At 49.5% G+C, this 15,379-nt stretch overlaps 1 protein-coding gene across 1 annotated transcript; it reads right to left on the bottom strand.

The window, feature by feature from the left end:
- Positions 1-747: 747 nt before the first annotated feature.
- On the bottom strand, positions 748-7,457 carry LOC125324602. Its single transcript, XM_048300659.1, is given in 7 exon segments — positions 748-1,279; positions 1,281-1,304; positions 1,984-2,075; positions 2,637-2,754; positions 6,625-6,988; positions 7,128-7,178; positions 7,255-7,457. Coding segments are annotated over 7 exon segments (948 nt in total). The 3' UTR covers positions 748-1,183.
- Positions 7,458-15,379: the final 7,922 nt, after the last annotated feature.

Genomic DNA, 15,379 nt, shown 5'->3' with positions numbered 1-15,379 from the left:
TTTATTACTAACAGAATTAAAAGTAAAAAGAAATAACAAGAAATTAAAGCAAACCCCCTGCCCCCCTTCCAGCACTTTCCTCCTTTTACCCAACTCACACAAAGGGTAACAGAACGTGGGATTTTAGTCAACGTTGCAGTTCTTGAAAAGTCTCTTTCTCATGCTAAAGGGAAAAAGGGTTTTCTTCAGCTGCACAAGGTTCCCAAACAGCCACCAACAGCAGACCTGCCCAGAAAGAAACAATCTGCTGTGGTGTAAAACATCTCTGCCATGAAAAATCTCACAGTTCCTTCACACTGCCAAACATGGGCCATCACACGGGGTTATTAATCTTTTTAAGGATAAGTTATTTTGGCCTGAACACAAAGGCTTCTTCGCCACAAGTCTCTAAAAGCCTCTCACTGCTTCTATATAGCCTGGCATAGGCACTCTTCACAATCTTCACAGGCCACACGAGGATTCTCCATCCCCCCATGTACTTCAGATGGATTAAAGAGACAGTTTGTGTGTGATATTACAGTTTCTTACCACGGCATGCAAGAAGGTTTTTAAGCTACGCGTGAGACTCGCGGCACCACCCTCTTTTCTCCCGTCGCCATTTCCAGCTGGGTCTCACGTGACTCACCTTCTCCTTCTCTCTGACTCTGAAGCCGCCATGTTGAAGAGTGTTCTTGTTCGGGCTTTACGGTGGGGAAAGCCTCGCTCCCTCTGTGCTGCTGGCTGCGTGTTGTCTCCTTCAGTTCAGCACGGAGTGTGCTGGCTGCAGACAGGAGGCTCTGCTGGCTCCCGTTGGCTCTGCATGGAGAGGAGAGGGACCCGCCTGTTCCCAGGGAGCCGCAGCAGATGGGTTCAGCCGCGTGGCAGTCCCTGGCTGGTTTGAGCTGCCTGCGGCTCTGGGACAGTGCCCCCCCAGCAACCCAGGGTCCGTGCCGTGGCGTTGGGGAAGGGGGGGGCAGGGGTCCTGGCCCAGTGGCTCGGAGGCTCCAAGGCCCCCCCACCTTCTGGCAGGCGAGCTGGGACAAAAGGCAATTCCCGCCTTTCCGCGCAGTTTAAATATGTAAATTGTGAGAAGCGTCATCAGTCTAAAAGACTGTCCATCAACTCAGGGTCAACCCACTACAGGGAACACCTGCCAAATCAACCTCCAGGACCTGTGGAAAATAGTTTCCAGCTGAGTCGTGAGTCAAACTATTCCTCTCACAGACCTTTCAGCCACAGCCAGGAGCCACTCTGGACAGAAGATCCCCTCTGTGTCCATGGATGTGGCTTCTCCCTCGCTGCCCGCCCCCAGGGTCTGTGGGGAGCTAAAGAAGAAGGAAAGGAATGAACAGGGAATAAAGTATCCATAAATACAGCAGATATTGCCACATGCCCTCACAGAGGTCATACAGCAAATAATATCCCAAGCTATTGTGACTGAAGTCCCATTTAGCTGGGAAAAGCAAGAGGAAAGATGCCTGTTCCCCCATCTCTGACACCTTCCCTTTGTAGTGCCCGTCACCCTGGAGTGCCAGGACAAGGGGGAATAGCTTCCCACTGACACAGGGCAGGGATAGGTGGGATATTGGGAAGAAATTGTTCCCTGTGAGGGTGTTGAAGCCCTGGCACAGGTTGCCCAGAGAGGCTGTGGTTGCCCCTGGATCCCTGGCAGTGTCCAAGGCCAGGCTGGACAGGGCTTGGAGCAAGCTGGGATAGTGGAAGGTGTCCCTGCCCATGGAACTGGATGGGCTTTAATGTCCCTTCCCACCCAAACCATTCCAGGATTCCATGATTCTACAAAAGATGACAGGTGCTCAGCTTTGAGCTGGGAAGTTTAGGGAGTTAACTAAATGATCAAATTAAGTCCAAGCCACTAATATTTTAGGGAATGGTAACCTCTAGACAGTAGTAAACACTTAGATAGTCAAAGAAAGTGCCCAAATTAGCAAATATCCCAAGGCTGTGGGGTCTGAATATTGGATTGTAATGAGGTGAACCCCCCACCTGACCAGTGACTGCCAGGCAGTGACACAGCTGCGTCTTCCCAGTACAGAATTCCCCGAATAACCCCGTTAGGGACCCTGTTTCTATTCCTCCTGGAAGGAAAATAACAATTATTAATAAAAATTAAAAGGTCACATGCTACAAACTGATATCTATGTATCTAACCCACATATAAAATATTACATTTATATATATATATATAATACAAAATTTAAACACTGAATTTGGCTAAAAGTTTCAAAACTAAGAGGGAAAACTGCTTGTCATCCTGAGGTTTGTTTGTATTGTGGATAAGAAGTCCAGGTGTGTTTCTGAAGATGCTGAAGAGTTGAAATTGCTTGCTTTCATTTTTGGATTACCAGAGGAATGAGGAGATGGTGATGCCTGGTTTTGTTTTCATTAAACATGGCACGGACTTAAATAAACCAGAAACATCCAAAAACTGAAAGCTCTGGGTCTTGCATCACAACTAAAAGGATTAAAAACTATTTCTGCAGCTTTTAAAATAAAAGCAATTATTCAAGAGCAGTCCTAGAGGTCTTTCATCCAACCAAGACTTGCCTTACATGGTTCCATGCAAAGATCACACTCATGGGAAAACCCCACCCCAAAAACTGAGCCTAAGCAGGAAAGAGAAATAATAAAATGCTGACCTTGAAGCAGCTTATCCAGCTCTTTGGAGCCACGGGGGATCTGGATGATCTCTGACTGCCGCTGGTGGAATTCTGTGGTTGTGGTGAAGCCCATGGGAACCAGTTCAGCTGCATCAGCCTGCGGGAAAACCCAACTGAGCAGTGCCAGGAGAGTTCACACCATTCGTTAACCCCCCAGTAATTAATATTTCCTGCCTTGTGGAGAGGCGCCTGCATCATTCCATGCACATTTCACAGACCTTGCATGGGTTGGTACCTCTGCACAGAACGGAAATTCTGCTCCAAGTAAAAGCTCCAACATCCCTTTTGTGTGTTTTAGGGAAATCCTTTCCTTCAGTTCAGTCCTGGTACATTCTGCCTTTTCCCATCACAAGTCAGGTCACACCTCCAATCACCTTTACTGCCCTTTGGAGACCTTCCAAATTCACCACAACACTTTCAGCCAGCAGAAATAAACCTGTAGAATATCCTGGGTTAAAGCTCCAGAACACCCTTACTGGGATTTTGTCAGCTTTGGTTTCACTGATGACTTTAATGTTCAGCAGCTCCTTCTCTGGTGCATAAGCCATGGCCTTCACCATGTGAAATCCAGCTTCTTCCAGCCTCTTCCCATCACTGGCATTTATGCCACACTGCTGGGAGGGAGGGAGGGAGAGAGGGATGGAGGGAGGGAAAAAGACACTTGTTAGTATTTTTGAATTGTTCTGGGTTTTTTTCTCACAGAGCACAAGTACGAATTTAGCAAAGAAGTTTGTAGATTCATGTTGTTTTGAAGGAAAAGAGTTTAGGTTGGATATTAGCAAGGAATACTTCCCTGTGAGGGGGGGGAGGCCCTGGCACAGGGTGCCCAGGGAAGCTGTGGCTGCCCTTGGATCCCTGGCAGTGTCCAAGGCCAGGCTGGATGGGGCTTGGAGCAACCTGGGCCAGTGGAAGGTGTCCCTGCCCGTGGCAGGGGATGGAGCGGGATGAGTTTTTAAGGTCCCTTCCGCCCCAAACCATTCCGGCATTCCAGGGTTCCAGCTTTAGCGGGGCCCTGCCGGAGCCAGCAGCGCCCCCTGCCCGCGGTCTGGAGCTCCCCGCGTTCCCTGCCCGGGTCCCCTCACGGTGCCCAATTCCAGCCCTTTGTTTAATGCCCCTCGCGGCCCTGCTCGGGAGCGCGCGCGGGCACGGCAGGAGCGGGAAGCAGCACTGGGAATGGGACGGGACCGGGCTGTGGGAGCTCGGCCCTCAGGCTGCGCGGACCTTGCTTTAGTGGCCTTTGTTCTTTTTTCCCCCTTTTCCTTTTGTCCTTCCCTCCTTTTTCTTTTTGTTTCCTCCTGTATGGAAAATCACGCTATGAGAAGCCAGCGTCCATAAAGGAGACAGAGGATGCCTGAAACTTTATTCGAATAAAGGGAGAGAAACCACTGGGACACTCACTCCTGGGGTTTTCTCTCTCGAGGTTTAGGAGGGCGCAGCCTCCTTTTATCCTAAACTCCCTCTTGTTGCCCTCTTCCTTTCCCCATTGGCTGAGGTACTAGGAAGGTACAGCCTTCCTGAACCGCCTACCACATATCCCCCTTTGTACCCGTCATTTTACCCCAGAGCTCAGAAACTCAGGCGTGTGCGGCCCCATTTCTGTGTTTCAGGAGGCAGACTGTCCGGGCTCTGTAACAAACCTGCCGCTTGAAGTTGGTAGAGAACTGCACCCCAGATGACATCCCAGTGTTCATCGCCTGGCTCCAGACGGCTGCAGAGGCATTCCGACAGCTCAGCCAAGGGAAGAAGGGGAGGCAGAACAAGAAGAAAGGGCCAGCAGGGGCAGTGCTGGAACAAATGGGGAGCGCAGAGGGGCACGGATGAAGGTGGGGGGGACACCTCAGCTCCCGGCCCAGCAAGGCCGGATCGAGGCCGGGCACAGCCACGGATCAGAGCACAGCAGCTCGGGAGGTGCCGCTGCTCCGGGGGCACCTCTGGTAGAGCACACGGAGCCTCGGGCACACACAGGGAGTTTGCCTTGCCCTGAAGCCCTGATTCTCGGTAGTTCTGGTGCCAACACCCACTTCTGCTGTGCCTTCTGCACGGCAGGCAGATGGAACCTTCCCAAAGGGATGCTCTCACTAACGGGCCGTGTCCTTCTCTGCCCCTTCTCCGGGCAGAGGGAATGCTGACCCTCCGAGCAAGACCCCCGAGCGAGGCCGAGTTCATCGACTACTTCCAGAAAACCCAACGGGCTTTTAAATCCTTGGTAAGACATGGAGGAGTTTCCATCCCATGCAAGGACAGGGCCTTTCCCAATGTATCCCAGCAGCGAGTGCTTCGAGGGAAACTTGAGCCAAAGAAAACACTGCCAAGGGACAAAGGTGTGAATTCCAGGTTCCTCAGAACCCAGGACAAACCTTGTGTCAGGCTTGTGCAGGTCTTCTGGGACAAGCTGCTAAACCACAACTGGAAGCATCAAGTCCAGGATGGGACGGAGCAGCCAGAGGGTTGCAGCGCCTGGGTCTTTTCAGATCCAGGCCTGGGAAGTCTCTGCTTGACAGTAACTGAAGTCCCCCATTGTCCCAATATTCCTGGCTCCTCTCTTTCTCCCCTGCCAGACCCTCTGGATTAAGAAGGGGATGAAAAGCAGGAGCACAAAGATGTTCCCAGTGCTGCCAGCTCTGCTCAGTGAAATACAAGAGGCCAGGAGGGTAGCGAGGCAGCAGGAATTCTGTCAGTTGTGACCAAACTTGTCCAGCCAACACATCCTACAAGCTCCTTCCTGGGCAGTTATGAATAAGGAAACCCCAGAGATCGTAAACAACCTTAATGCAGGACACCAAGCTCCAGCCTTTTCTTTGAGAAGCAAATATGGATAATCTGTGCCTGCTCAGGATCGGAAGCAGCAGCTGATCTCCCTGGCAGAGCTGGGACTCCGTGGTGAAGCCCTGCCACGCTCCTCCCCACGTGGCTGCCAAGTCCCAGGGAAGTGCCAGTTCGCTGGGTCACCCTGCTGCCAGCAGTTATTTCCCACCTCCCACTCCACGTGAATGTTTAATCTGTGGCATTTCAAATGCTTCGCTGGGAGTGGGGAGCCTGTCTCCCATGGCAGTAGTGCCAGGAGCCCAGGACAGGAGAAGGAGCTGAATGGAAGCACAAACTGGAGAGGTTTCTCACCACAGCTCAGCTGATTGCTGCTAGTTAATTCTTGCAGTAAATTAATCTCAAGTGTTTGCTCCTCCATTCTGCCACAGTTCACCTCAAATACCACTGGCAAAATGTCAAGATCATAAAAACCCATTTCCCTTCTCTCTCTCTGGCCCATAACCAAAGCAGCCGTGTAGAACAACATGGAGTATTTATGGGAGAGCTGATTCACTTGGGAAAAAACCCCAAGCCCTAAAGAAACAAAACCACCCCAAATTTCAACCTGAAAACACGTGGGAGCACACAAAACTCTGTTAAGCCAGAGAGGAGATTACAGACCAGAAAAAGCCAAAAGATGGGCTCTGCTTCGATACACTCTCTGACTGATAATTCCAGAGGAAATTCCCCACGGATCATAAGCAAGCACCTCTAATTTTTGCTCTGGAATCATTATTGGCTTGGCTGTCTGTGGAAGTGTTTCAAACATCCAGGGAGGGTTCGGGGGCTTGGCTGCGTTCTTTATAGCTAATCCTGACAGGCCCAGGACACAACACTTGGAATGCTCCAGAACGGCTCAGCTTTGCTACTTCAAAGACTTTCACACCCAGGGAACTGAGCGGTCCCAGATATAAACACCACGTTTGATACAAATCTGATATAAATTTAATTTGGCTGCCAGCATTAGAGCTGGTTCCACGCACAGACACACTGCTGCGAGCTGCCACTTCAGGAGCTCCCGGCGACATGGACACGACCCACAACTCCCACCTCCTCAGCCCAGAGTCCATCCAGCGCTCGCAGAGAGCTGCTGGGAGCTGGAATCCTCCCTGCTCCCCACGCCTGGCAAACCCTGCCTCCACCTCCGGCCCCCACCTCTCACCTCCTGGAAAAAAGGAGCTGCGTCCTGCTGGGTGCTCCCGGCTCCGGGCAGAAGCCGCCCTTCGGGCAGGGGGATGGCCCGGGCAGCTCCGGTGACTGTAATTCCTCGATGGTTTTGTGTTTTCCTGCATTTCCCCGGGCCGGGGGGAAAGCGGGGAGAGGCGCCGGGCGGCCAGCGAAGAGCCCAACCCGGCACTGGGTGGCGCCGGGGGCTTTTATCACGTGCGGCGCGGCGCGACCGCGACAGAGGCGTCCCCGCCGCTGCCTGCCGCCCCGCGCGCGGCTCCCGCCCGGCCCCGGCGCCGCTGACCCCACCGCCCGTGTCCCCACACCGGGAAACGCCGCGGGAAATCGCGCTGAGAGCGCTGGGTCCGCGTCGGGGTTGGGGTCACGTTCAGGCAGCCAAAGAGATGGTTCGGGGTCCTTCGGGCCGCCATTTTCATTCCTACCCAACGCGCATGTGCTTGATGCCGCCATCTTTGGAAGGACAAATAAGCTACGTACCGAACCGCCATCTTTGGTGTGGCATCACGTGACTTCCCAATTCGTCGCCATCTTGGGTGCTGGCGGAAGTCATTTCCGGCTAGGCCTCCATTTTTGGTATGGTACCATTAAGGCCCCCGGACCTCACAAGTGTGTCTGTCCAATCAGCTGCCCGAAGCGCCCCCGCGACCCCGCCCCCGATGCTGCGCCCTCAGCGCGATTTTTCGCGGCGTTTCCCGATGTGGGGACACGGCTGGTGGTGTCAACGGCGCGGGGGCTGGGCGGGAGCCGCGCGAGCGGCAGCAGGCAGCGACGGGGACGCTTTTGTCGCGGTCCAGCCGCGTCCGCCATTTCGAGTGTGGCTCAACCCCGACCCGCCATCTGGAGCGTCCTGTCACGTGATTTTTGCCTCTTCCACCATCTTGAGAGTGGCGAACTGCGACTTCCTTTCCGGGCCGCCATCTTGAGAGTGGCAGAGGGGCAGCTCCATTCCGCTCCCCTCACGGGCCCCGCCGGGCCGCCCCCTCCGCTGCCGTTCTCCTCAGGCACCGCCCGCACGGCGGCCGCTCCTTCCATCGCCACGGCGCCGCTCAGCCACGGCCGGGCCCGCTTGCGCTCCTGACCCTCCTTCACCCCTCCGCTCTGTTTGCGGACATCGCCCCGCTCGGCCCCGCTTCTTGCCCTTCGCACGCTTCCCCAGGCACGGAGGCCGCCGGTGTCTCGTGTCACCCAGCGGGGGACAGCAGGCAGGGCCAGGGCGCTGGGCCGGCAGTGCCGGTGTCTGTCACCCGGTGGCAGCACCGCCGCAGAGCTCAGCCAAGGGCTGCCACACGTTTGGGTCCGAGAAAAAAGCGGGGACAGAGCTGGTTTCTTTTCCTTCACCCCCATCGTATTTTCTTACGTTTTCAGGCGCTTTTTTGTTTCATTCGTATGTAAAAACGTTATGTCATTATTTTCAAACCCTACAGATCTATATTCAGAGTTTCTTATATTCCTGTATATAATATAGTAGTTAGAGAGGGTTTGTTTCGAAATGAATTAATATATAAATTAGTATTACTTGCCAGTATATATAAAATAAAGACAGAGTGGTAATCACACAGGAAGGACAGAGGGACACAAAGAGGGAAACAAGGACAGAGAGAGGAAATGACCACGGCAGGTGGGTGTGGGGGGAAGATGGGCAAGGCACAGCAGAGGGATGGAGAAAGAGAGGGACGGGCAGCAGGACAGAGGGTTATAAAGAGAAGAGTGCAGTGAGGGACTGAGCAGCAGATCCAGACAGGTACAGGCAAAAGGACAGTGAGAGGGACAAAGAAATACAGTCACGGTGCAGGGCAAAGGAACAAGGAGAGGAAGAAAATGCGGGCAGGGAGGGAGACAGACAAAAAGGAGAGACAATAGGGAGAGAGATTGAGCAATATTTATTAAATAAATATTGACTATTTACTTAAAGAAAAACAAGAACGAGAGAGTGAAGTAGTGAAAGGGAATGGGATGGGGAACACACAGGACAAGAAAGGAACACAAAAGACACACCAGAGAGACAGAAGAAAAGTGGTGGAAAGTTGGATATAAGGCTGCAAGAAAATCAGGAACAAACCCCAGGACTTATTAGAGAGTATGGCTGATGAACATGTAATGTAAATAAACCACCAGCTCAAACAGAACCATTTACTGCCATGGTTCGGCCTGGGACTCAACATCTGCCTCTTGGTAGGGCCATAAACCCCCTGATAAAACATGAGGTGAAAGCTGATGGATGATGTGCACCAGGTTGGGTCCTGCTCAGCCCTAATCCCAGCCTGTGCCACCTGTGAACACCCTGATCTCCCAACCTTCTCTCAGGGAAATTTCACCTTTATCCTTTCTCTTCCCCTCCCAGTATCTCACTGTGCTCTGAATGAACATGATGAGAGGCTTCTCTGTTGCAGGTTCTTTGGAAATCCTACGGTGACTTTGAGACTGAGCAAGAGGGGCATGAGAAAAGCAGGAACATTTCCTGACGGTTCCTGCAGCGCACACAGCACGTCAAGGTGTGTGTGGGCAGCCAGGACACAGAGCTGGCCCTGAACCTGGCCCACAGGCAGGGAAAGCCTGGGCTGCCTTGGGTCAAATCAACCCAAACTCAGTCCCATGCCTGTGCTCTGAAGGGGCAGAGAAGTTTCCCCACTATGGATAACTATGGAGGTTCATCCCCACTATGGAGGTTCATCTCCATGCAAGAATTAATGCATCACCTTCTCCTGGTGGTGTTTCTTGGCATTTTCATTGGTCACAAACAAATGCATTTCAGGAGTTTTTAACTATTACTGACCAAGTATTTTTGTTTTGAAAAACAGCCAAGAAAACACCATGGACAGGCAACAATTCCATTTGAACAGTCTCTGAATTTCCAGTTACTTGAAAGGAAAAGTAATAGGGTAAGTGCAAGAGTGTATAGCCATTGCCAATAGAATCAGTAAGTTTTCCAACATTGCTTTTGGCATTTCATGGGAAAAAACCCATTCAGCCCAAGATTCTTACATTCTTTCCCTAACAAACAATTTCACCAACGAATAGCTCGATCTGGGTCACCTTCCCTTAATTTCCACCTGTGTCCACAATCCTGGCAGGAGCTTGGAGAGCAGCAGAGTCACTTTGTGACTCTGCTGTGTTCAGTTGTTTAAATCAGGCCAGTCCCTCTGCCAGTTCACACACAGCAGCTTTGGCCTCCCCTTCCCCAGCAGTGAATCCACTCCTCGTCTGTGAAGCTGCACCTCCAGCAGAGACAGAAGGATCCACCCAATGCTGTGCTGGGAAGGCCAAGACCACAGGGAAGGATGACAGTGTCAGCCCTTGAGATTAAAAATAAGAAAAACAACGTGAGGAAGTGACAAAAAGTCCAATCTGACTGAGGCTCCTGCAGGTGGCATTTTATGGTTCTGCAGTGTGTACTTCCTCTGAGTTCAAAAATAATCCCCTCATAGGAGCATTAACTTCTCCATTAAGCCTCTTTGGTTATTAAGATTCAGGGATTTATTACATCCAGCTTTATTTCCTGTAACCTTCCCAGTTACTTCTCTGTTTCAAAAAAAAAGGGGGTAATAAATAAAGAGAGATGAACACAACTATAACCTTTTCCTTGCTCTTCAGGATTCCCTAACATCAAACACCTCGCACTGCAGAAGAAAGAACAGCTTGTTTTTACACATCTAAATTCCTTCAAGTTTTAGTATCATCTGTTTCCTGGCATTATGAGAAGTGAGAAGTGTTTTGCACAGCACAATGAATAAAATGGTCTAATTTTCAGAAGAAACAATTGCATGAGAACAGACAGCAAACCTGCCTCAAGGTTTGGGCACAGATTTCCCTTTTTGCACTCTGAGCTTTCTTTTGAGTCACGCCTGAAATTCCGAGTTTCCTAGTACTCTGCCCCAGTCCTTCCCTCTCCTTCAGTGCCACTGGCATATGAAAAGAGAGGAATTTTCTTTAGCACTGGATATCAGCCTTAACACCACAAGGCAAGAAACCTGCCTGCTGCTTCCACAACTGCTGAGGCCAAGAATGCCAACTCAGTGAGAGCTGCCATGTCCTTCCTTTGCTCAGAGCTTGTAGTGGGACAAGCAGCACAAACCCCAGCAGATTAGAATCACCTATACCCGAAACTTTCCAGTGTGAACCACCCAAAACACAGAAGGGTCCCCCAAAACCCACAGCACACAACATCCCAAATTAGAACTCAGTATTGAGGTATTGTTCTGTGCAACACTCACCCTTTACAAAATGAGATACAGACACGTGCCAGGGGTCTCAGGTACACGGCAAACCGACATCATGGGCCCATCTCCATGAGTACAACGTACCTTTGCAGGCACCTGCCTCGTGTCACACTGCTCCCAGCAGGCTGGGGAGAACCCCCCGTCCCTCTCAGCCCTCCCTGCTCTGGCTGGGGTGCAGAGTGTCCCCCACACCGTTGTCTGGCTGGGACAAACCCATGGAACACCTGCAGTCAACACCAACTGATGGATCTCTGCGCACGCAGGACTCGCTTTCCTGTCTTGTCACCAAGTGATGCAGAGCCATGAAATGCTGCAGCACCTTCTGCAGGCCAAGACACACTTGGATGCTGGCAACAAACTGTACAAAACAGTGTTCTCTTTCACGTGACTGAGATCTTTAATCCTCTGCTAACACGAACAGTCCATGGGAGAGGTGCTGTCAAACCCCTCTGCAAACCTACACTACTGCTTACGTGAAAGTTCCTCACCAACCTCTTCCTGCCAGGAGCCTGAACCAACACACTGATGGATTTCAATCCTAAATTAGGTTCTCTACATTCTTTCTCCGCCCTTCTCTACATCCTTTTCCTTCAATTTTCTCTTCCATTCTTCAATTTTCTCCTAGTTCTGTCTAAAACAATGCATATAAACAATAATACAGATAACAATACATCAAGTTTAGATAAAAGCACTGATGTTACAGCTTTCTTACAGATAACAGAAGTTTCCTAAGAACTCTCCTGGAACAGGGAAAGAAGAGAAACCACATAGACTTTTAATGCAATACTCTAAAACCAGCAAGAGATTTAGTCTTGTATATTAAATGTTAAAAATCACATGCATAATTATAGAATGCTTTATAGTTAAAAAACCATTTCAAAACCCAACCCTGACAGTTTACCTGCAACTGCTACAAAATATCTATTTTATATCTATCTCTAGATGTGTATATATATAAACATGATGATTTTCTGTAATGTTCTTACAGGCATTTTAAGTCTGCTTGGCTTCACAGGTGCTTTTCTGCCAAAGGCATTCCAATCTATTTTGATCCTAAATAAAGGTTTGGAAAGCTGAGTTTCATGAGAACTGGTTCATATTTTTATTATTCTTAACTTGGGAGTTTCCCTTGGCACCAAAATCAGGGAGTCAACCTACCACGTTCTTGAAGGGCCATAAGATCCCAGATATTCAATCCCCAATTCCCTCAGGATTTGTTCATTGAAGCTTTTCAGGGTTAATTTAGCAAATGTAAGGTTTTGGTGATTTCATGATCAAAACAGCAATAAATCTGTGAAAAAGAAACTTAACTAAAGCCGGCTAAAAGTGGTCCCTGCTGATGGCTCATTAAAACACCTCATGAAAAGGAGGTGGGATTGATTAAATGCTCACAAACCCATCCTGCCAAGGCCAGAGTTCTCTGCCCACCAGGCACACAGCAGCCAGCAGGGACATTTCTTCCACTCTCCAGCAGAGACCTCCCTCCACATCCAGGGAGCTGCAGCCACTCAGGGAACACCAACTTAGACCTGGGCTGGGAACAAGAGAGGAACAAGGAATATTTTTAAGTCATTTCAACTTCAGTGGTGTCCAGACCTGGGAGAAAACACTTCCCACACCACTCTTGGAATTTTCTGCCCTGTCCCTTCCAGGTTTGGAAGGTTTCTGTGGGAGCCTGACTTACTTGTGCAGTTCAGAAGCTGCACATGCCTAAAGCATTCCCTTGGGAACATGAAGCTTCCCTCGTGCATTTCACTTCTTTATCCCAAATATTCTCCCCAATTATCCACAATCTAGAAAGAAAAAAAGGGAAAAGAAGGAAGACCAATTAATTCTGACATAAGGAATGTTGATTATCCAACACACTTCCAGGTGAAAAAACATTTCTGCCACTCTAACAAGTCCACTTTATATTGTCTCAATTAAATATTAATTATTTAAATGTTGTATTAAAAATCTTACGGACACAACACTTGGAATTCTCAAAAACGGCTCAGCTTTGCTACTTGAAGGACTTTCCCACCCAGGGAACCGAATGGTCCCAGATATAAACACCACATTTTATACAAATCTGATAGGAATTTGATATTGTTTGGTTACTAAACTTTTCCAAAAGCTGTGGAGTCAAGGCTGGAAATCCTCACTGAGGCTTTCCCATGTCACATCTGGATTTACCCTTGGGAAAACCCTGCTCTGAGGACTTGGCTTTAAAGAGGTTGCACTTGATATTATAGACACAGAATTCCTTTGGGATTTGACATTTCCTGCACCTCCAAACACATTAAAAGAATGAAGTGCAGAGTCCTGAGGCTCAATTATTCCCATTCTCCTCGCATCCCTTTTCTCAGCTCCACGTGGATTTGGGCCTCCTCTGAAGGTCTGGAAAGGAATTTAGGAATCCCCTTCTGTTGGTTTGGTTTCCAGCTTTTTCTCTGAGGTGGCCCAAAAGGCAAAAAAAGAAAAAAAAACCAGAAAAGCACAAAATCCCAGCCCCTCCCAAGATGCAGCTCCTCACACCAAACCTTGGGAAAATCCATGGTGGTTCTAACACTGCTTCAATGCCACCTTGAGCTGAGCTTCCAGGGTGCTCTGCCTAATCTACATCCAAACCTGGATACCCCAAAGCCTGCAGGAAAAGAGGAGGTGAAGTGAAGGGGAGAGGGGAAAAAATGGAGTTTTGGGTTTTTCCTCTGTGCACAACAGGATTGAAGAGCAGGATGGAGAGGTTTTATGGAAAAGAAGTATCAAAGGCTGCTTAATTCCCAGCAATTAGTGCTGCTGAGGTTGAATCCAAGAGGACAAATCCACTAGGATCAAACAGGAGTGGTTGACAGGATGGGTTATGACACAGATCTGCAAAGCTGGAGCCTTCTTTCTTCTCCGGGGCTGTCCCAGAAATTCTCCACATCCGGATGTACTCCCAGTCTCCCCACTGGGGAGGATGGATTTGGATATCCCAGGTTACTGGTGAGGCTAAAACTAAGTTATGCAATGATCAAGGAGTTTTTCCCAAGGAAAGGACATATTCTCTGAAACTGGGATAAGCTATCCCATGGCTTTCTCCAGGAAGAGCCACAGCTGGATATGGTCTCCCATAAAGGATTCCATATGGGCTCACCTTTTTCTTGGAGCTTGGCTGAATTCAGCAGCAATGCCAGGGAATGTGGCTATTTGAGGGTTTTGGCAGATTTGGTTCATTTGTCTTTTTAGGCTTTCTTTCTTTCTCTCAGTCTTCCCACTGGATTGTGGGAAGGAATATGTCAATCTAATTAGATTCCTTTTCTTTTGGACAATTTTTGCATGATTCCTGTACAAAATAAGGCCCCCTATCAGGATGTTTTTCCCTGCCATTCCCCAGCAGTTTTATCTGCCAGCCCATTCCCTATGTTAGCTGGGGTCTTCCCAGATTTCTGAGCTTCACAAGGCAGGAGATGGACAGGTGGGAACTGAACACTCCCGAGGAATTGCGTGGTAACACCTCCATGTTTGACAGCTGATCCTTGTGCTGAAAGGATCCCTCTTTCTTCCCTTCAGGCAATTCCAAGGCTCACTGCTCCCATCTGGGAAGAGTCCCCAGTCTGGATCTTCTCATGGAAGAGTATCCCTGCAGCCTTCCCTGCTGGGATCCTGCTCAGGAATCCATGGGGTACAAGTTTAGCCCAGTTCTAATTCCAAAGGATTTGGTGTCTGCCTTACCCAGCTGGAGTCTGCTTCCAACTCTGTTCTTGCTGCTTCTGCTGCTTTCCATTTCCCAGGAATTCCACCAACACAGTGACAGTGTTTTTACCTCCTCCAGGATTCCCTCTGTTTGGGTGCTGGAGGAATATCAAAACCTGGGCCTCCAGAGCTTTACTATCAGGAATTACATCCCTGGATTTGTTCATTTCCAAATATTACTTCTTCTCAACAAAGCCCTGGGCATCCAAGGAATGTAGAAATGGATGTGCTAACCGCTGGTTGCACCTGTGGAATGTCAGAGCTTGGAAAAATGGGCAGTTTGGGCTTTTCCTGGTGGTACCTGTGAGGTGTGTTTTACCTAAGAGCTCTTCCCATGTCTTTCCCTGTACCCACCAAAAATCCACCTGTTTATTCCCCAGCTGCTTCCTCCCTCTTTTCCTTTACCCAACAGAATTTTAACAGGTGAATATTCCCGTCTGTAATAGCACCTTTCATTCCAAACCTAATGACAAATGAATCATTTCCTTTGACCTTCATTATTAGGATTTCACCAAGAGCTGGTGGATGGAAAATGATCCTCTCCTGGCCCCTGCTGGATTCCTGGAGCAGGGATTCTTTTCCTCTTTCCCCCACCCCCTTTTCGGGCTTTGTTCCACAGCTTTTGCTTCCAATCCTTAGATCCTTTCCTTCACTCCAGGAGCTCCCAGCAGTTCCATGCTTTCTTTTCTCTCATCCTGGTAATTTCTGCAAGAACAGATCTGTGCATTTCAGTTCCCTTCTCTTTTCTCCAACAGCTCCCACCAATCCAGATCTAAAGCTGACACAAGGAGCTCT

Source organism: Corvus hawaiiensis, chromosome 4, assembly GCF_020740725.1.
Source record: "Corvus hawaiiensis isolate bCorHaw1 chromosome 4, bCorHaw1.pri.cur, whole genome shotgun sequence".
Lineage (NCBI taxonomy): Eukaryota > Metazoa > Chordata > Aves > Passeriformes > Corvidae > Corvus > Corvus hawaiiensis.
This window is presented reverse-complemented; position numbering and strand designations above follow the sequence as displayed.